General features: G+C 41.3%; 1 protein-coding gene and 1 pseudogene across 1 annotated transcript in view; one reads left to right on the top strand and one right to left on the bottom strand.

Annotated features, from left to right (window-relative positions):
* DNMBP (dynamin binding protein) overlaps positions 1 to 21,318 on the bottom strand; it is a 95,001-nt gene that overhangs the window by 53,938 nt on the left and 19,745 nt on the right. The window contains exons 3-4 of the mRNA XM_077778778.1: positions 20,875 to 20,997; positions 7,844 to 9,832 (exon numbers count right to left, since the gene is read on the bottom strand). Coding sequence (XP_077634904.1) covers positions 7,844 to 9,832; positions 20,875 to 20,997 — 2,112 coding nt within the window. The remainder of the gene's footprint in view (positions 1 to 7,843; positions 9,833 to 20,874; positions 20,998 to 21,318) is intronic.
* On the top strand, positions 18,253 to 18,365 carry LOC144245471 (5S ribosomal RNA; annotated as a pseudogene).

Below are 21,318 nucleotides of genomic sequence, written 5' to 3'. Positions count from 1 at the left end.
CCCACACCTTCGCGACAGCTGAACTGGCCTCTTTGCTGTTCCTCAAACACTAGCTGCACTCTTGTCCTTGATGGCCCATCTGCCTGCAACAATTTCCCCCACTCCCCAAAAGTGGCTTGGCTGGCTCCCTACAATCATTCAGATCTTCGCTCAAATGTCACTTTTCCCTGATTCCATAGCTTCTTTTGCCTTCTAGTACATATTCATATTTCTACTTAGTGTTTGCCTCTCCCCACGAGGGCAGAGGTCAGTGCCATAATTCCAGGACACTGCCTGGAACACAGCAGGAGCTCAATATATGCGGACTAAATGACTGCCCTAGAGTCTCTCACCTTTTTGGGCTTGCTACATCTGGTAAAGTGCAGCGCAAGAGGTGACACACTCAGCTGGCCGAGTGGTGGCAGGAATGATTGTGGCCAAGAGTCTGTGCTAGCAGGAGGCAGGTCCTTTCACCGTGTTCCTGCAAAGCCCCAGTGAAGTCTGAAACCGGATACTTAAAATCCCTGGATCTATTCTAGTTTCTCCTCCCCTCCGCCCTGAGCTGACAGTGAGGAAATGTTCACAATGCTATGCTACAAAGTTAGGAATAGTGATTCTTTAATTAACCACCTAAAAAAAATAGTGACTCACAGGTTAATTATAACTAAGTCAACCATTCCAAGCTACATTTCTTGACATACATTGAACCACCTGTTGTAAAAGGAAAACCAGGGTCAGTCCTGAATTAACATAGACAATTAAAGCCCTCTAACTTTGGGTGCTGTTCTATACCAAGACAAAATCCATTACAAGTAACTGAGCTCATTTTTACTGAGCCAACACCCTGAACTAGATGCCACAAATCAAAGATACTTGCTTTTTTTCTCCTGTACTGACAAACCAGACAGAAAGATTATTATTCCTTTCACATAAACTTTTACATCTTGAAAGACCACAAAATGTGGGGCGCCTGGGTGGCTTAGTCGGTTAAGCGTCCGACTTTCACTTAGGTCATGATCTCGCGGTTCGTGGGTNAGAGAGAGAGAGAAAGAGAGACAAGGAGTGGGTGGGGGAGGGGCAGAGAGAGAGAGGGAGACCCAGAATCTGAAGCAGGCTCCAGGCTCTGAGCTGTCAGCACACAGCCTGATGTGGGGCTTGAACTCAGAAACCGCAAGGTCATGACCTGAGCCGAAGTCGGACATTTAACCACCTGAGCCACCCAGGCACCCCGAGAAAGAATTTTTAATACCTGAGGCACGCCAAGGAGTCTTTGGAATAACAAACGGCTTCTGTATGTAGAAGTAAACTATACTTTCAAATTTTAAAGATCTGTCTAGAACATTATAGATCACTTCAGTATAAAGATGTTATTGTTCCATATCAGTAATTTTTCAACTTATTAAATGAATGGCTCTCTTCAGTGGGCCATAGATCTCCCTCAGTATTGTGCTGAAAATATTCCTTTCCTGGAAAAACATGTTCTGATTTGATGTGCAACAGGCTGTTAAAATTACCCTGAGAGTCTCTGGTCAACATTCCTCTTGACATTACCTTCAAAGGAAGAAAAGTTTAGGAGCAAGGCTCCTGATGTGGAAGAGGCTGGCTGACTCTACACTTTACCTTTCCCTGCACTGATGGAGAATAATGGGGTCCTTACTCACACTGAAGTAACTATGACCACGGTTCAAAGGTTTCAACAGTGTGATTACATATAGAGGTCAACACCACTGCGATCACTAGAGTTTCAGAGATACACAAGTATGAATGATACTGTGACTATGTCCTTCTTATTTATCAATGGACAGTCAGGGCCTGCCTCCTGGGATGTGCTCAAGAAATATTTGCTGAGTAAAGAAATGTATGTACAACCCTGATTACTTGTGAAATTGAGAGGCACATGAACCTCTCCTAGAGTCAGGAAAACACTCGGAGATGCTGAAATAACATTCCCGCAGGGCTACAGTATGTAGTCCTAATCAGGGTTCTAAAAGTCACACATACTGGGAAACCTGAAAGTCTGTGGATTAGCCCCAAATGTTTCCACGGCTCCAGAAGTCAAGCTATGTATCAGATCTGAAGGTACTGTGTTTTAGATATGTACCTTGTTAACTAGTAACTCATTTAGATATGTACCTTAACTTGTTAACTAGTAACTCATCTGACTAAACGCTCTGTGAGGGCAGAGAGCCCATCCGTGTTTATTATCCTGCCGTTAGCACAGTGGATGAACGCTTGAACTGAATACCATCCTGAAGCCTGCAAAACGGCATTTCATTCCCCAACACGCTATAGTCAGAGATGCCTCTTATTATTCTACCCTGGCTCTGCATGGTAATTTCAAATTTAAAGATCCAAATTCTCAATTGGAGCCAAATACTGGCATCTAAAACTAATCTTGGGCTTTCAAATTTCTAATAATTAAAGTTTAGGTTATTTGGGCCAATCCTCTTACAGAAAAAAAAATGTTTAAAAAGTTGGAGGAAATATTTTAAAAACCTTCCAACTATCAATACACTGACAAGATGGTAGCGCACGGGCCAAAACCAAAAGAAAACTGGAATCCAGACAAGCAAATAACCACAGAGGCCCCGCAGCACTGGCCAGTCCCAGACAATGGAACTTTTGTTTCAATGGCCCTCTGAGGAGAAGAGGTCAAAAACCCAAAGCCCAGAGCTTATCCAAGGTGAGAAACCTAAAAAGAGCCCTTTTCCTAAAATATGCTAAGATCCCAAAGGACTCCTGAGAGTGAGTCAGAATTGGCCCAGCCCTCTTACAAAATGACAGTTGGGGTTCCAATATCTTGGTTCCCCACAGAATTTTAAGCTTTGAAAATAGTTTCTGGTAACTGAACTGAGATGGACTAATGCTTTTATGTGGAAAATGCTTCTCAGCATTTCTTGAGATATGTATAGGTCTTTCTGAATCCTAAGAAAAATCAGCCTAGAAATCTGGAAGACAAGAGAAAATACTGTAACTCTCCTGTGAGAATAAAGCCTAGTAATAAATGTAGACACACTATTGGTTTGAAGGCATCTACCAATGTCAAGTTGAAAGCAAGAACAGAAAATACTGACACAGAGAGTAAAAGATTAAGGTTGACCAAACAAGAGTACAGAGAAAAGTGATTAGGATCTAATCAGTTAGTTTTGCTCGTAGCTGTTGCTATGTTATGAGTATGTTTGTAAGTGTGTGTTCATGGCCTTGTGTGCTACTAACAGTGAGTCATTCTGGCAAATAAAAGAAATATTAATAAGCTTATTTGTATAGTGTCTGTCATACAAACCTTGTGAGTGATATCAAGTTCTGGAAGCAAAATAAATCCTTAAATTGGCAGTTCTGACAAATGATTCTGTGTAATGTTAAATCTTGCCCAGGGCAGTGAATGTCCCATTATTTGAATACTACCCAAAACTGTTTGTCCAGTATTCTCCAGGCCTTACTATTTGCTATAGGGCATAGTTCTTTATAAATATTTTAACAGAAGATTACAGAGAACATGAGAGTATTAATATTGAATCATGTTGTACACCTGAAACTAATATAATGCTGTATGTCAATTATACCTCAATAAAATTGTTTAAAGATGTGAATAGTTAAAAAAAAGATTGTCTAAATTTTGAATTAGCAAAAACATTGATATCAATGGCAAAGTCAAAATCAGAGCAAGTACACAAAATACTTTCACTGTTTAAAAAAAAAGAACTTACATGAAGCAATATGTACCCTAATGGTCCCACCTGAGGATGCTTTTAGCTACACTTGTAATCCAACCAACATCAAAAATAAGATGGCAACTCTTTCCTATGCCTAGAATATTAACAAAACAATGATCAGTAGGATCAGGGCAAATAAAACTTTGTGTATTTAAAATCTTGTTTTAAGAATAACTTTTAAATACTAATCACTTGTGGTATTATTTTACAATTTTGAAATTTTTTTATTTAATGTTTATTTTCTGTCAGTCTTCCCCTCTTCTAATGTTTTCAATTGCCTACTGTCATGTTTATTTTCTGACTTTGATAAATATTCTATACTTATGTAAGATGTTAAGGTAAGGGGAAATTGAGTGAAGGGTATAAGAGAACTTTAATTTTTTGCAACTTTCTATATCTAAAATTATTTTATTTTTTTAATGTTTATTTTTGAGAGAGCGCACAAGTGAGCATGAGCAGGGGAGGGGAAGAGAGAGAGGGAGACACAAAATCCAAAGGAGGCTCCAGGCTCTGATCTGTCAGCACAGAGCCTGACGAAGGGCTTGAACTCATGAAACATGAGATTATGACCTGAGATGAAGTCGGCTGCTTAACTGACTGAGCTACTCAGGTGCCCTAGATCTAAAATTACTTTAAACTAAAAAGTAAAAAAGTCTTTAAATTCTTTAAAAAGTCTATTATCAGGTAGAGAACACTTTTATATGTTATTAAAATATATAACCTTGTCGGGACACCGGGATGGCTCAGTCAGTTGGGCATTGGACTTTGGCTCAGGTCATGATCTTGTGGTTCATAAGTTCAAGCCCCACATAGGGCTCACTGCTGTTAGCACAAACGCCACTTTGGATCTTCTAACCCCCTCTCTCTGCCCTTCCCCTGCTTGCACTCTCTCAAAAAACAAACATCTAAAAAAATAGAAATACATAATCTTGTCATAATATTTGGTTCATGATAACAAACCATGCACTTATTTTATGTATATATATTTCTTATATATGTATATGTGTATGTGCCATGATAATATAACAATCTCTTTCAGTACAAGCCTACCACAGGAAAATTATAATCTCTGATATTTTTAATATAAGCCTAACAAAGGAAAATTATTCATTGAAGATTATTATGGTACTACTATTATTTAAGAACATATAAACAAATAGTTTTTTAAAACACAGAATAATTTATAATTTTAGGAATTAACAGAGATTCCAATTTCTTGTTCTTGAATCCCAAGGATTACTATCCTTTGGGAATTTGGAAACACTAGCAGGTCACAAAAAAACTGATAGAAACAAATGCAAATCCTCTCTGGAATAGGTGCCTTCATTTTAGGTCTTAACATTTTGCAAATACTATGACCAGCACACAGTAAAAGATAATCAGACACATAAGGAGTCTAGACCACGTGAATGAGGAGTATGCGACATCAAAAACAGCCCCACTAACACATAATATCTTGGAATCATTATACACAGACTCTAACAGAAGTTATGTTTACCGTATGTAAAAAGAATACAAAACAAGCTGAAAGTTACCTGCAGGAAACAGAAAATTATACAAGAGGACATACCATATTTGAAAAAATAAAAACACAGAGCTCCTAGAAAATTAATCTTCATGTCATCAAAATTCCAGAGTCTGAAGAAGGAATAGCTACAACAAAGAACCTCCCCTTGGGTCTGGCACAGCACTGGACTATTTTGCTATCCATGAACTGTGTCTGACAAAGGGGACTGGCACCTCTGCTCCAACAGTCCCAGAGCCACAGAGGTCCAAGTTCAAAGTAACAAACAGAGGTAGGAGGTGTATGAAAACTCTGGGAAATAGAGCAGGCAACTTCAACTTATCCAATTTATCAAGAATTTAATGGGTCCCTACTACCTGCAGAATACTCTAGCAGGTGTGTGGGAAATGATGCACTGATACAAAGTACATCTTCTCAGTAGGCTTAAAGTTTGTATCGGGAGGCATAGAAACAACTAAGTATAATACCAATCAGAATTAGATGAAACTTGTATCAAGAATCAAGAATTTAAAATCCTAGGCCTTAAATTTCAAGATTTGAGATTATATAGGAATGGATTGGAAGAGTAAAGCCTAGTGCTCAAACTGATGATTTCCTTCTTTTTCATTGTACTGACTATACTGAATATCATTTTTATGGAAATAGAAAAAGATGACCTTAAGAGGTACTGTCAGTGACTGCAAGGAATAATTTCATCGCATTAGCAATAGATACAAATCATACTTATTGAAAATCAATTAACAATATAGCCTATGCTGTTTGTAGATTCAAATGAAGAAAAATCTTTCTAATTAAGACTGTACACATCTACTGTAGATCTATCACAGTATTAAACTTTTAGCACTTAAAAAAAAAAGCACAGTAAGAACACTGGCTAAATTATTAAATTAGTCCTGAAAAAGGTCAGTTGAAGAAAAAAGAATACCTGTCTCATCACTTAATACCAGTCCATTAATCTATACATCCATTTAAAAACAGTGCATGGTATCCTTAAGCATAGAAGACATAGCATTTCCGTGGAACACAATTAATTCTAAAAAGCGCTACTTAAAAATAAAAATGTTTCCTTAGTAATCTCTGCACTCAACATGGGATTTGAATTCACAATCCCAAAATCAAAAGTCGCATGCATGACCTACTGACCAAGCCAGCCAGGTGCTCCTAAAAAGCCTCATTACTGAGAAATTCCCACTACCTAGAATTTGAGACACTTTTGTTTTACCACCTGTATATCTAACACAAGAATAGTTTACAAGTGTATCTCAAAACTTAACAAATATGGAAGCATTGGAACTTGATATTGCTTTGGGGATGCAACACTGAGATTCTCTTATTATAACTCCTTTTCCAGCACACTGAAATCATCGAGGTATCTGGCAATCCCTCCAGGACTTCAAGTACTCACATTTAATGATCATTTTTTTGTTAGTGCCCCCTTCATTATTTTAAGAAATTCTACCCCCAAAGTGGGGCTCAAACTCACAACCCCTGGACCAAAAGTTGCATCCTCACACCCAAGCCCCTTCACATAGTGGTTCTCTCCCGAGCACAGTTTAGAGAGGAGTTTCCTCTCATTGATACCATCTGCTTTCCATCTCTCAGAAGAGGACTCCATTTCTGGCCTTCCCATAATACTCCTTCTTGTTGGGACTTATGTCTTCAGTCGCTCGCAGCGATCTAAAGTAGAGGGGGAGGTGAGCGTGTGTACTTGGCCCGCCTTCTTGAGCCAGCCTCTCTGGCCCACCACTCTCCCACTCGGAGTGCAATCAGTATCCTGCAATTCCTACGCCCACAGACTACTTAGTATTATTTTCTTTCCTGAGGACACATGCGCCCAAAGCTCCCTGGCACACCTGGCCCAAGTGACCCAGCCGTGTTCTCCATGGGCCCTAGACTACTGTTGGTGCCTCACTTTCTTCCTCTTCCTCCTTTATAATTTACTTCTCACCGAAGTCTGATGAATACAAATGGAGTCCCCTGAGGCTGGTCATCCCCAAATGAAGGGACAGAATTTGAATATTTGAATGTACACGGTGGGAAGCGGTGAACTACAGTAGTTAAAAACAAGAGCTCCCAGCAACCTTGGTAAGCTACTTAATCTCTACAAATCTTATCTTCCTCATCTATAAAGCAGCCGTATGAAGTATCCCAGTACCTTTAGGATGGCTGAGAAGATTCTTTGTGCAAACACATGGTAACTAGTCCTTATTATGAACAAGTTAATAAATGTTAGCTCTCTAACCCTATTAAAACCTAGTCCTTAAACCACAATGATATAGGATGCAGTTTTTCATGAATCTTAGCCTGGAAGTCATTAGTCCTCATGAGAGCCCGGTTAAGGGACTTCCCAGCGGCATGACTGCTATGGATACCATGCCAGAGCTGGAGGCATAGACATCAATGAGGTGTGAGCTTCCTTATCTGAGCATCAGGTGAAATCAGGAGGCTACAGTGAGTGGTCATAGGATATATGGAGACAGACCAGTTGAACTGTGATATGAAATTAGGTAATGAAAAAGCAAATCATTCTTTGTCAAAGATAACAACATCTCCCTTAAAAGCATGGGGAGGCTGTTATGGGATTGAATGTCAAGAAGCAAGTACACAGCATTTCCTCATCACTTACCTCTAAGTTGCTGGAGTTCCAAATCCAGACTTTCAATGTTGCTGTCGTAGAACTCAAGGTCCTCAAGGGTCTCTGCCCTTAATGATTCATCTTGCTTCTCCTCCAGCGCCACGTTGAGCTCTTCCTGAGCCCCGCTGCCCATATCCATGTCCTGTTCCATTTCCTGAATCCTCACCAGTACTAGGGGACACGGGGAGGTTTGGTCCGGAGTCTGTTCCATACTCTCAGGGCCCTCCTTTTCTGGGATCTCAAAGCTAGAATGGGGACAGGTTAGGAGCCTGGGGGCTGTCGTTCTGTGCTGTGCCGGGGGCGGCAGGGGAGCCGGGCGAGAGGGTCGCACTGCCAAGGGAGGTTCAGGTTTCAGGCTCTGGGGAGAAGTGGACGCTGGAACGGAGGGACGTGGTGGCGGTGGCCTTAGGGCTTTCCTCCTCTCAGGCAGCTCCTGCTGGCTGAGTAGCTTTGAGGAACCTCGGACAATGTCCCTCTCGGAGTTAAAGTCCAGGATTGAGAAGTGGCGCAAAATTTTATCTGATTCTGTGCCAGGTCCTGACAAGCTCTTCTCAAACTCTATCAGCTGTTGTGTCAACTTGGAATCCAGGTCAGTGCTGCCTTCTCCCTGCACAAGTGTCATTGCTTCCAGGGCAAACCCTTTGTCGTGGGGACCAGGCTTCGCCTCTGACCTCTCTGACGCAGAACAAAAGCCAGAGGCATTTTCTTTGGGTATGTGGTGCCTTTTAGCACATCTTATCATGTCCTGGAGCTGAGAGCTCAACTGGCTGGGTCTAACTACTCTAGGGGCTAAAAGACTAGAGCCACTGTGAGGAGGTGGCACTGGCTTCTGCAGGGCTTTTGGTGGGGAGTGCACGCCTCTGGGAGGTGGGCTGGAGTAGTCTTTAGTGTTTGCTTCAAAGGGAAGAGGGTCAGGATACTGCTCTGAACTCAGGAGGCTCCCTCCTGCTGGAGAATAATACTGGTTTTTCTGCGATCTGGAACGAAAAGATACGTGACGTTGGGAGGAAACCCCATTGACAGTCTCTGAAGGATCCTTTGCAGAAGGGTCTTTGGCAAGAGGCTGTTCGTGTCCCGGGCCCGGGCTTCTCAGGACCCCTCGTGAGATGCCCTTGTCCTGATGAGAATTTTTGTTTACTTCACACTCTGAAGTCAGATGCTCTAGGGGAGAAGCAGATGTTTCAGAAATAACACAGTTGGGCTTCTTTGCTGATTCATATTCAAGAGTTTCGTGTCTTCTTCCCTCCACTACTGCGGAATTCTCAGAACATTCCAGAGAAGCGTCAGGGATCTCAGCAGGGCTGCTTTCCTGAGGTATGGCCATGGTCTCCTCTGCTCCTGTTTTAGGGAAGAGCTTTACAAATCGGTAAGGAAAGATGCCTGTCCTGCCCTTCAGTGATCCTTCCAGCCAGCCATCTTCCAGAGTCCCCAGAATTCGGATTTTATCACCTACATCAAAATCCAACTCATTCGGCTCCAGGGCTTGGAATCTGTAGAGGGCAATTCCATAGGTCCCTGGCTGCTCCACGTCCTCTTCGGGGCCCCTCTCCTCTTCTCCTGGAGGGGTGTCTTCTTCACCGTTAATAATGCAGTCGTCGTGATCTCCAGAACTTTCCAACTCATCCACAGTCCTCAGCGGCCCCAAAAGCTCCACAAAACCTTCTGGAAAAATGCCTCTTCGGCCATCTAATTCCCCTTCAAACCAGCCTGGTTCAGGAACCCCAGTAATGGTAATCACATCCCCTTCTCTGAAGTCCAGCTCCTCATCCAGCTGGGCAGAGAGCCCCATCAGTGCCCGGGCCTGTCCCATCGAGTACTCAGGAATCTGGAGCAAGGCACTCTGCGAGTGCCACCGCTGGCTCTGCGAGGACAGGCGGAGCTCCCGCACGCACGAGGACGGGAAGAAGCCCCGCATGCCCCAGCAGCTTTGGCCCTGCACCCAGCCGGCGGTGGGAGCACCATCGAGAATCACTAGGTCACCTAAAGAAAGAGAAGCAAAGATAATGACCTGAGTCATCACCCCAAAAGAGTACAACTCATCTTTTCAAACATCTGTCAGATTCAGGGAAATCTACATCTGGAGTTTTAAGGGCATGATACTTTTTTTTTGTTTGTTTATTTACTTATTTTAAGCGACACAGAGAGAGAGAGAGAGAAAAGAGTGCACGTGTGCAAGCAGGTGAGCAGCAGAGAGAGGGAGAGGGAGAATCCCAAGTAGGCTCGACACTGTCAGCACAGAGTCCAACACAGGGCTCGATCTCAAGAACCATGAGATCATGACTTGAGCCAAAATCAAGAGTCAGACACCTAACCGACTGAGCCACCCAGGGCATAATGCTTTTGATAATTTAGTGAATTTAGTGAATTTTGACAATTTAGCGACAACAGCGCACACTCCTCTAAACTAGTGGTTTTCGATGTGTGGTCCATGGAATCCTGGGGGAGCCCCAAGATCCTTTCAGAGTCTGTAAAGTCAGAACTGTATTTTCTTCATATACTTTACATACCTCAGTTAATCACAATTCAATCAGCAGTTTGAACATAGATACAAATACGACAATCTAGCTTTCTTCTATTAAACTAAATATTAAAGAGATTTGCAAAAATGTAAACAACTGACACTCATTAAATTTTTTGTTTGGAAAACTATTCTTCATTAAAAATATGCTGTTTATGTTAATATATAATTGGTTTTAAAAAATGAATTGATAAATGTTTTTAAAATTTCTGTTTTAATAGCTAATATTGCAAATATCAATAAACCCACATAAACAAGAGCTCCTTCACGTCTCAAACTTTTAAGGGTATAAAGGGCTCCTAGGATCAAAAAGGTTGAAAACTGCTACTTTTAAACAGTGTTCTTACAGTCTGTGCCATTGGATTAGTTTATAAATGATAAAGAAAATATACACATGTCTGGGACACCTGGGTGGCTCCATCAGCTAAGTGTTCAACTTTGGCTCAGGTAATGATCTCACAGCTTGTGAGTTCAAGCTCCACGTTGGACTCTGCTGACAGCTAGCTCAGAGCCTGGAGTCTGCTTCGGATTCTGTGTCTCCCTTTCTCTCTCTGTTCCTCTTCTGCTTATGTACCCTCTCTCTGTCTCACTCAAAAAATAAACAAACATTTAAATATGTATACACACACACACACGTCCACTGTAATCTTTTGAACCAACGCATCTATTCTCTCATGCTAAATTGTATTTAATATGAAACACGGAACAATGAAAGAAGTCTTCAGGAATGATTTCTTTGTTGGAGGTCCAGGGTGTGGGCAAGAAATTCTTCACTGATATCCTCCAGAGGCCTTTTGAACTATTCTTATCCTGAAAATACATCATAATAAAGCATGTTCTAGCAATAGGTACTTTTGTTTTAGAAAACAGTTCCAATATTGATGTTTCCGGTTAACCTCACAGAATGTCAACTGAACAGTTAGCGTCTATCTGTCTCACTACTGAAGAAGGTGAGGTAAAGAAAGGAGAGGGGCACACTGCTTCTGGAAATATATGAAATTAAAATTCAGTCTTAGAAGATTCGCCCCAACTTAAAGAACTGCTCTATGGTTTTGTAATAAATTGTTTTGAAACAAACTCTTAATTTTCTGATGAGGAACTATTCATTTTGTGAATTAGCAGCTTTAATCTTTTTTAATCTTCCTGTTACTGGATGCCTCTTGTCAATTTGACTTTATTGGCAGAAGTGATCAAGGAATGCAACAAGTCCAAGTAAAATAAGACCAGGAGAGCAAAGTACCTACCAAAGTCACTTAAGTTATTTTAAAGTCAAGCATGTTTTATAACTGGATTATCTTCTAGGGTATCTTTTAGGGTATTCAACTTGCCCTTGATTCGTTTAAAAAAATTAAATCTGCCCTATCTTCTCACCAAGTGAATGACATGTTCCTTAATGGCAGGTACCACTTCTCTTTTGTATTTCCTGAGTCGGATACAATGCCTTTCACAGAGCAAGCATTCTATGTCTATTTGATGATGATTCTGCAACTCCACCTCCCAAATAAATTAAGCCTATCCTCCCTCTGAAACTGGCTCCAGGCTGTTAGTTTCCTTTCTTCCTTTAATGTCTTCTTTCAAAATAGTGTTTCCACTCACTACTTGCCCTGGTCCAACTCTCATCATCTCACTTTCTTAAATCTTGTCCCAGACTTCCTCTCTTCCAGTCTCTTCCAGCCAAACTAAGATGATAAATGTACCAGTTTTATCATATCCCTCCCCTGCTCAAGTTTTTCCTGTAAGGCATAAAGGCTTCTTCCTACTCCCATAGGATTCTTCTCTAAAAATCCTATACTTGGGGCACCTGGTGACTCAGTCAGTTGAGCGTCCGACCCTTTATTTCTGTTCAGGTCATGATCCCAGGGTTGTGAGATTGACTCCCATGTCAGGCGGAGCATGAAGCCTGCTTAAAATTCTCTCTCTCTCCCTCTGCTCCTTACCTCTGCTCATGCTTCTCTCTCTCCACAATAAAAAAATAATAAAATAAAATAAATATGAAAGTATTACCTGGAATATATAAAAAATAAGTTTGCTCTAGACACTTCCTAAAGAGGTTTAGTTACTAAAGTGCCAAAAGACTCTTCTTATGTTTTTACCTCGGTGCAACCTGGCACCCACATCCAGTCATAACCCCACTCCCCGCCTCCATCCCAGCCAGCCAATAATACCTCCCTGTTCCACACAAAGGCACTTTCATTAGATCCTACAAGCCTGTCCATCTGAAACCCTAGCATCCTTCTCTAAAAGACTTTAGAAACCCATAACCACCTTGACCATCTATAGCCTACTAAAAAAATTATCATTTACATCACTAATTTTGACAGTTGTATTTTTATATACTACACAGCACCTGATGTTAAGATTTTGCACTTGGTGGTAGGCACCCAACACATTTTCACTGATTTGTTTCACTCAGATATTCCTGAAAAATAGGGTCTTGGTCCTATATTTCTATATTCCTTTAATTTATGACTCAATATCCATTGGTTAGAGCTTGGGGGCCTAAGAATTTTTTTTGTTTTAATTTTTTAAATGTTTATTTCTGAAAGAGAGGGGGGGGAGGGAGAGAGAGAGAGACAGCGTGAGCAGGGGAGGGTCAGAGAGGGAGGGAGACACAGAATCTGAAACAGGCTCCAGGCTCTGAGCTGGCTGTCAGCACAGAGCCTGACGCAGGGCTCGAACCCATGAACCATGAGATCATGACCTGAGCCAAAATTGGGCACTTAACTGACTGAGCCACCCAGGAACCCCAAGAATTTTATAAATCATATTTATCCCCCCACTACCTCTACGGCTAATCCATCAGAACCACAGAGGGAACTCACTGGAGACACGGCTACTATCCAGGCACAAGAGGCCTTTTGGTGAATCAGAAGAACAGAGGCATGCCATAACTCCCATTCTACTGGCTTTGAAATAAACTGGCTTACCTAAAACGGTAGAAGTACACTATTTTCCTTATTTTGCCAAATCTCCATGAGACCCTTCCCATAGGGCTTGCTTTTCCTATTTTCACCCAGGTCACTGTTTCACAAAGCTTTATTACCTGGCAGACTCTCATTCTGTTGGCTCATTTTATATAAAAAGACGATTTTTTAAACATATTTTTTAATGTGTTTTAAATTTATTTCTGGGGGGGTGGGCACAGAGAGGGAGGGAGACACAGAATCAGAAGCAGGCTCCAGTCTCTGAGCCAGTAGTCAGCACAGAGCCCGATGCGGGGCTCAAACCCACGAACCGTGAGATCATGACCTGGGCCAAAGTTGGACGCTTAACCAACTGAGCCACCCAGGCACCCTGATGATTTTTTTTTTTTTCTTTTAGTATGAGAGACCTAGAGAGAGTGTATGTAAGGAGGGAGAGGGGTAAGACAGGGGGAGAGGGAGAGAGAAAGAGCGTGAGAGCGAGAGCGAAAGCGAGATCTTAAGATGGACACTGGGCTCCATCCCACAACCTCAGGATTATGACCTGAGCTGAAATCAAGAGTCAGACGCTCAACTGACTGAGCCACGAAAAAAGGCGAATTTAAAAAAAACTCATAGTTTAAACCCTGAAAAGCACTTGAGATTTAATTTTGCTTCACACCCTTATTTTGTGGCTGTTAACTGAGTGTTTTGCACAGTCTCTGGTTTTACTGCATGGGCATCCCAGGTGAGTCCTGAGGAATGGAGGCTTCCTGGTGGTCATTCCCAGCCTCCTGAAACAACAATATGAGGAACTGCTGGAATAGGGTGCCCAGATTTCCAAAACAGAAAAATAGGAAGTGTGGTGACTTGTAGGGTCAGCTTGAGCCTTTCACTCATGCACAAACAATCCCAGCCACCAGGCCGCTCACATTTGCTGGTTGATTTTTTTTATTTGAACAAGAAATGCATTAGGAATAAGATGGTAAGAAGGAACACAAGTCTTCTTAGAATCTGAAAGTAAGTAGTCTGACTCTGCAGTATTAGGTCCCCCCTGAATCACAATGCCCAGAACACTGTGTGCTTTAGGCAGGCTGACCACATGTTTTACTTAGATTTCCATGAGTCATTTGAGAACCTTACCCTCAAATGTCACACACATGGCATCACAAACTTATGGCCTGGGCGCCATATCATTTATCAGGTTTTTTATATATAAGTTAATCCAAAATGCTAAAAATAGAACTACCCTATGATCCAGTAATCACACTATTGGGTTTTTACCCAAAAAATACACAAACACTAATTCAAAGGGACACCTGCACAACTATGTTTACTGCAGCATTCTTTATAATAGTCAAGTGTCCATTGATAGATGAATCGATAAAGATGTGGTACACACACACACACACACACACACACACACACAATGTAATAGTCACTGAATAATTTCTTGCCATTTGCCACAACATGGAGGGGCATCTGGGTGGCTTAGACAGTTGAGCATCTGAGCTCAGCTCAGGTCATGATCTCATAGTTTGTAGGTTGCCTCCCATCAGTCTCTCTGCTATTGGTGCAGAGCCCACTTCAGATCCTCTGTCCCTCTCTCTCTCTGCACCTCCCCCATTTGAACGCACGTGCACAGTCTCTCTCTCTCTCTCTCAAAATAAAACAAAACAAAACAAGGATGGAGCTAGAGAGTACAATCTTAAGTGAAATAAGGCAGTCAGAGAAAGACAAATACCATATGATTTCACTCAGATGTGGAATTTAAGAAACAAATGAGCAAAAGGAAAAAGAGACAAACTAAGAAACAGACTTTTAACTATAGAGAACTAAGTGATGGTTATCAGAAGAGAGCTGGTAAGGGGATGGGGAAAATAGGTGATGGGGATTAAGAGTACACTTATCACAGGGGCACCTGGGTGGCTCAGTCAGTTAAGCAACTGACTTTAGCTTAGGTCATGATCTCACAGTTCATGGGTTCAAGCCCCACACTGGGCTCTGTGCTGACAGCTCAGAGCCTAGAGCCTACTTCAGAGTCTGTGTCTCCCTCTCTCTCTGCCCCTCCTGCTCCCCCACTTGTACTCTGTCCCTCTCTCTCTCTCTCTGTCACAAAAATAAACAAACATTGAAAAAATAAAATAAAAAGAGTACACCTGTCATGAAGAGCATTGAGTAATATATAGAATTACTGAATCACTATATACCAGAAATTAATATAACACTGTATGTTAACTATACTGGAATTAAAATTAAAAACTTAATTAAAAATAAATTTATGAATTCATTTTTTATTGGTATTTTTTGAGGGTGAGGAGGTGGCCTAGAAAATGAGGTTATAAGCATTCTGTTAATATGTGGCAATTATCACTGATATTTCTTTTTTTTAATTATCACTGATATTTCATCATTACCACTAATTTTTTCCTCTCCCCTTTTTCTGTATTTTCTTTGTCATATTCTCATTTTTTTTTTTAATATTTTATTTATTTCTAGGAGAGAGAGAGATAGCGTGAGCAGGGGAGGGTCAGAGAGAGAGGGAGACACAGACTCTGAAACAGGCTCCAGGCTCTGAGCTGGGTCAGCACAGAGCCCGACGCGGGGCTCGAACCCACGAACCGCGAGATCATGACCTAAGCGAAAGTTGGACGCTTAACCGACTAAGCCACGCAGGCGCCCCTCTCATTTTTGTTTTTTGTTTCCCTTCTCTTTTTTACCCCCTCTGTTTATTTTTAAGGCAGGCAGTGGTCCCAGCCACCTGCACTGATCCTTTTAAGAGAGAGCTTTGTTTTGCTCTGTTTAAAAATATTTCTATTTGAGGGCGCCTGGGTGGCTCAGTCAGTTGAGCATCTGACTCTTGATTTTGACTCAGGTCACGATCCCAGGGTCATGGGATTGAGCCCTGTGTTAGGCTCTGTGCTGAGCATCACGCTTGCTTAAGATGCTCTCTCTCTCTCCCCCTCCTTCTCTCTTCCCCTCCCACTCTGTCCCTCTCCCCTGCTCACTCTATCTAAAAATATAAAAATAAAAAATAAAATAAATTTTCTATTTGAGATAAGAAGACACAAAATGTTACATTATTTCAGGTGTACAACATAGTAATTCAACAGGCTTATGTGTTATGCTATGCTCACCACAAGCATAGCTAAAGTCTGTCACCATCCATGATTATTACAATGCCATTGACTATTCCTCATGCTGTACCTTTTATCCCTGTGATCTCTTCATTCCATAGCTGGAAATCTGTCCTTTATCTCTCACTTGTCCATCCCTCACTACCCCTCCCCTCTGGGAACCACCAGTTTGTTCTCTGTGTTTATAGGCCTGATTCTGCTTTTTTTGTTTATTCATTTGCTTTTTTTTAGATTCCACATATGAGTGAATTCATTTGGTATGTCTTTCTTAGTCTGACTTATTTTACTGAGCATAATACTCTCCAGGCCCATCCATGTTGTCACAAATGGCACGATCTCATTCTTTCTTCTGGCTGCATAATTTTCCATTGTATATATACACTCCATGTTCCTTACCCATTCATCTATCAATGGACACTTAGGGTGCTTCCGTATCTTAGCTATTGTAAATAATGCTGCAATAAACATACAGGTGCACATATCTTTTTGAATTAGTGTTTTTGTTTCCTTTATGTGAATTATTAGATCATATGGTTACTTCTATTTTTAATTCTTTGAGGAAACTCCATGTTTCCCACCATGGCTGTACCAATTTACATTCCTACCAACAGTGTACAAGGCTTCCCTTTTTTCCACATCCTAACCAACACTGGTTACCGCTTTTTTTTTTAGCCATTCTGACAGGTATAAGGTGATAATCTCATTGTGGTTTTTGATTTGCATTTCCCTGACACTTAGTAATGCTGAACCTCTTTTTGTGTGTCTTTTGGGACTATATCAAAATAAAAAGCTTTTGCACAGCGAAGGAAACCCATCCACATAATAAAAAAAAGCAACCTACATAATGGGAGAAGATACTTGCAAATGACATATATGAGAAGAGGTTAATATCCAAAATATATTTAAAAAAAAAAAACTTATACAACTCAACACCCAAAAAACCCAAAGAACCTGATTAAAAAATAGGCAGAGGGTTTGAATAGATATTTTTCCCAAGAAGACATATAGAGGCAGCCTTGTTTCAGAGTTTAAATATAAACTCAAAATACAGGCAACAGTCCAAAACAACTGGATGGCTTTGTGGAAAGGAGAAAGGGTGACACCTGCTGGGAGAACTACTGGTGATTCCAATTCCAGATGGAATCTCCCTGGAAAGATGTACAGACACACAACCTTCATGTCATTCTCAGGAAACAATGTCCTCCCGAAGCACATCCAAAGTCCAGAAATCCCAAGTTAAGAATAAGAAAGACAGCTAATCTTTACTGCATGCTTACCTTGTGCCAGATGCTCTATGTGTATAACCTCACTCAATCCTCACAACTACCTGGGGTAGGTATTATTATCCTGGCCGTTCAACTAGTCCTTACTTAGAGAACAAGTGAGGCCGAGATAATGTAACTGGCCTAAAGTCACAGCTACTAAGTTGTAGAGATGGATTTAAATAACATAATTTTACAATTAAAATATATAATTTTTCTCCTAGTATCCCAATGATACTTCTGAAAGGTAAGTAGATAACAATTAACTAAAGGCAGCATAATAAAAAAACAGGTCTCAAACATTATCCCACATGTTCTTAAGGTTTCCAAATCCCCTCCTGACATATTCAATCACCAAAAGTTTTATTTACACAGAACAGAAGAGGCTTCCCTGCTGCACTGAACGTACTAAGGAGAGAAAGAAACAACAGGGAGCAGGACCAATAGTGCCAGGAGGCAGGGAGAGAGGAGTGTACACCACTCCTGGGCGGAGACCCTGATCTAGTGGGGAAAAAAAAAATTTTTTTTCAATCTAAGAAGTAAAAGGGCCATTCCAAGTACTAGACTTGAAAATCAGGAAGCCATCTACGGCCATACCACCCTGAACGCACCCGATCTCATCTGATCTCGGGAGCAAAGCAGGGTCGGGCCTGGTTAGTACTTGGATGGGAGACTGAAAATCAGGAAGCCTGGGGCACCTGGGTGGCGCAGTCATTTAACTGTCTGACTTTGGCTCAGGTCATGATCTCGTGGTCCATGAGTTCAAGCCCTGCATTGGGGTCTGTGCTGACAGCTCAGAGATTGAAGCTTACTTGGGATTCTGTGTCTCCCCCCCCATCTCTCCCCTACTCTCATTCTGTCTCTCTCCCTCAAAAATAAACAAACATTAAAAAAAAGAAAATCAGGAAGCCTAGACTCAAGTCTTATAAACTATATGTGGCATAAAAAAAAAAAACTTCCATTTTTTACTGATTTTGTTCCCAACTAGTAAAATTATTATCTGTTAATGTAGACGGTCATGTATAGAAAACTAGAGAAATTAAAATCATTTCTGTGTCTCCTGCTAAACTTCCCAGAAAAATTCAAATTGCAGAGGTACATCTAACTTCCTCATTCTCAAAGGTTTATGTGTTCAAATCAGAAGACACAGAGCTAAAAGAGGCATGAAAAGCACAGAAGGAAAGAGAGCTGAATAGTCAGTGTACTTAATTGGAAGGAGAGCATCAGAGAACAAGGTAAAAACACTGACAGCATATCTCCTTCTGGTCTCTTCCTATGTATTGCCCCTGCTGCATCCTCTTCCTTTGTGTAAAAGCTAGTCAAGGTAACATCTACAGTTTCCAAGACCCAAGCTGAGCTTGGGTCAGCCTCAGTCCAGGAGGCTCACAGCTGAAAGATTCATGCTAGGGTCTTCTAAAGAATCTATTTTGTGGTCCTGAGATTCCTGAGGCCAATTTTAACTTCAAAGCAAGTTCAGAACCCAGGATACCAGTCTTTCCAGGGAAGGCATTCAGCAGAAAATCTCTTTTTAGTATCTAAGTCTTCACTACACAAGATATCATTATAAAGCAAAAAAGCTGATTCCAGAAGCTACACCCTCAAATTCTCCAAATGTTGTAGATATAGTGCATATTCCCACAGAGTATCTTCTTACAGCCACTATTTATTTGCTCCAGGAACCAGGTATAGGAAAGGACAAATCCACACCACCCATATCCTCTGCACAGCTCGAATGGAAGCCATTGTGCTCTGGCTCTTTCTCCACTCCCTCTGGTCTGAGTTGGACTACAGCCCCCAGTGGAAGGGCTGTAAGTAGGGGCAGATACACGTTTCCTGCTATAACATTTTGATCTATTTCTCTCTCCCTTTCCAACACTGATTAATAAGGAAGTGTTCAGAGCAGAGGTAGAGGGTCAATGTAAAGTGCAAAACACTCTCAAAATAGATTTTGAGGATTAAGATCCAAATTCAATATTCCTTCTCACTGACAAAGGGTTAGGGAAGTTTGTGAGGTTTCTCTTTCCCCACCTCTGCACGCTCTCGCTCTCCTCACACGTGCAGTGGTTTAAGAAATTAAGCCTATTCCCTTCAGGGCCATACTCAAAAGAGCAAGTAACAATATCAATAACATTCCCGAGAAATTCCACCATTTTGCTGGCTCCTCCTGAGTCATCACAAAAACTGCACTGAGCATAAGCATCAGCTTGTGGAACACTACTGGCTTCCGTGCTCAGGCAGAAATGTGCAGACTTAATCTAGTATCCTTGGTGAAACGGTTTATGGTTCATCTTTAGAAGTTCATATGTCTATCAGAGTGAGGTGAGAAATACTTAGAATGTCACTGAGAAATGGCTACAACTATTCATTTTAAATTACTTCCTTCCTTTTTAAAAAATGTTTATTTCTTTTTGAGAGAGAGAGCGCAAGCAGGGGAGGGCAGGGGGGGCCAGAGGATCCCAAATGGGCTCTGTGCTGACAGCAGAGTCCAACATGGGGCTCGAACTCATGAACTGTGAGATCATGACCTGAGCCAAAGTCTGACGCTTAACCAACTGAGCCACCAGGCGCCCCTTAAATCACTTTCTTTTAGACTGGTTCCGATGACAACTTTAATGTAATGTTACCTATTAATAGGGAGTCAAAATGGGGCTATGTGACATCCGTCTCTTAATCTCTGTACCACAACTCCTGCTTATTATATATTAGTAAATAGTAATGTTGCTCGCAAAGCCATATCCGTTTTTAAGGGGAAAAAAAAGATGAATGTAGTCTGAAGTCCAGCTACAATATGGGGCAGTGGAAAGAGAATGCTGGACTTACAATCAGGTGACAGGACCTCACCTTCTGAGGCCAAAAGCTTTCATCTGCGGGTAGCATTCCTTGAATCTCATTTTCATTATTTATTAAACGCAGTTAATAATATTCACTTTGCTACCAGGTCTGTGGTAAGGATCGGAGGAGAATGTATTTGTGAGCAAATACTATGGAAATTATCAAATGCCAATATAAGGCATTATTATTGTCAGCACGATGTTACTAAAGACTCTCCAGAGGTTAGCACTTTTAAAAATTCAAAAAGAATCTAGTTGTCCAAATGGGCCNTCCTCGCCAGCATCTAGAGTCCTCTGTTTTGCTCATTTTAGCCACTCTGGCGTGAGGTGGTATCTCAGTGTGTCCACTGTCTACTCTTGAATGATCAACTTACCTCGGTGGAGGGGAAGACTGTTCAATTCTTGGGACGTAAATTCACAGATACAGACAAACAGCCTCTCTCCTTCTTTTAGACTGGGGATAGTCACAATTTCCACAAAACTGCTGGGGAACTGTCCTGAAAGTAAAAGCAAACATTTCTAATACTGAAATTTCATTTTCTGTGTACCAGGACATAACTTTTTTTCTGAGCCCATTTACAGACACTGAATTGAAAACTGAGTACACAAAATTTCATTCATGCAGAGCAGAGAGAATACAATTCAATCCGATCAGCATTAATTGGGTACTACTCCAGACAAGGCACACTGCAGAGGGAAAAATGAGTAACATGGTCTTGGCTCTCAAATATCTTAAATCTAATTCAGACATAAACAATAATTCAATTCTGAAATCTAGTGACACAAGAAAGGTGCACAGTTCGCTATGGAAGTTAGAG

The sequence above is a fragment of the Crocuta crocuta genome, unplaced genomic scaffold, assembly GCF_008692635.1.
Source record: "Crocuta crocuta isolate KB4526 unplaced genomic scaffold, BGI_CrCroc_1.0 scaffold170, whole genome shotgun sequence".
NCBI lineage: Eukaryota > Metazoa > Chordata > Mammalia > Carnivora > Hyaenidae > Crocuta > Crocuta crocuta.
Note: the sequence above shows the minus strand (reverse complement) of the source record. Positions and strands in the feature narration are given on the sequence as shown.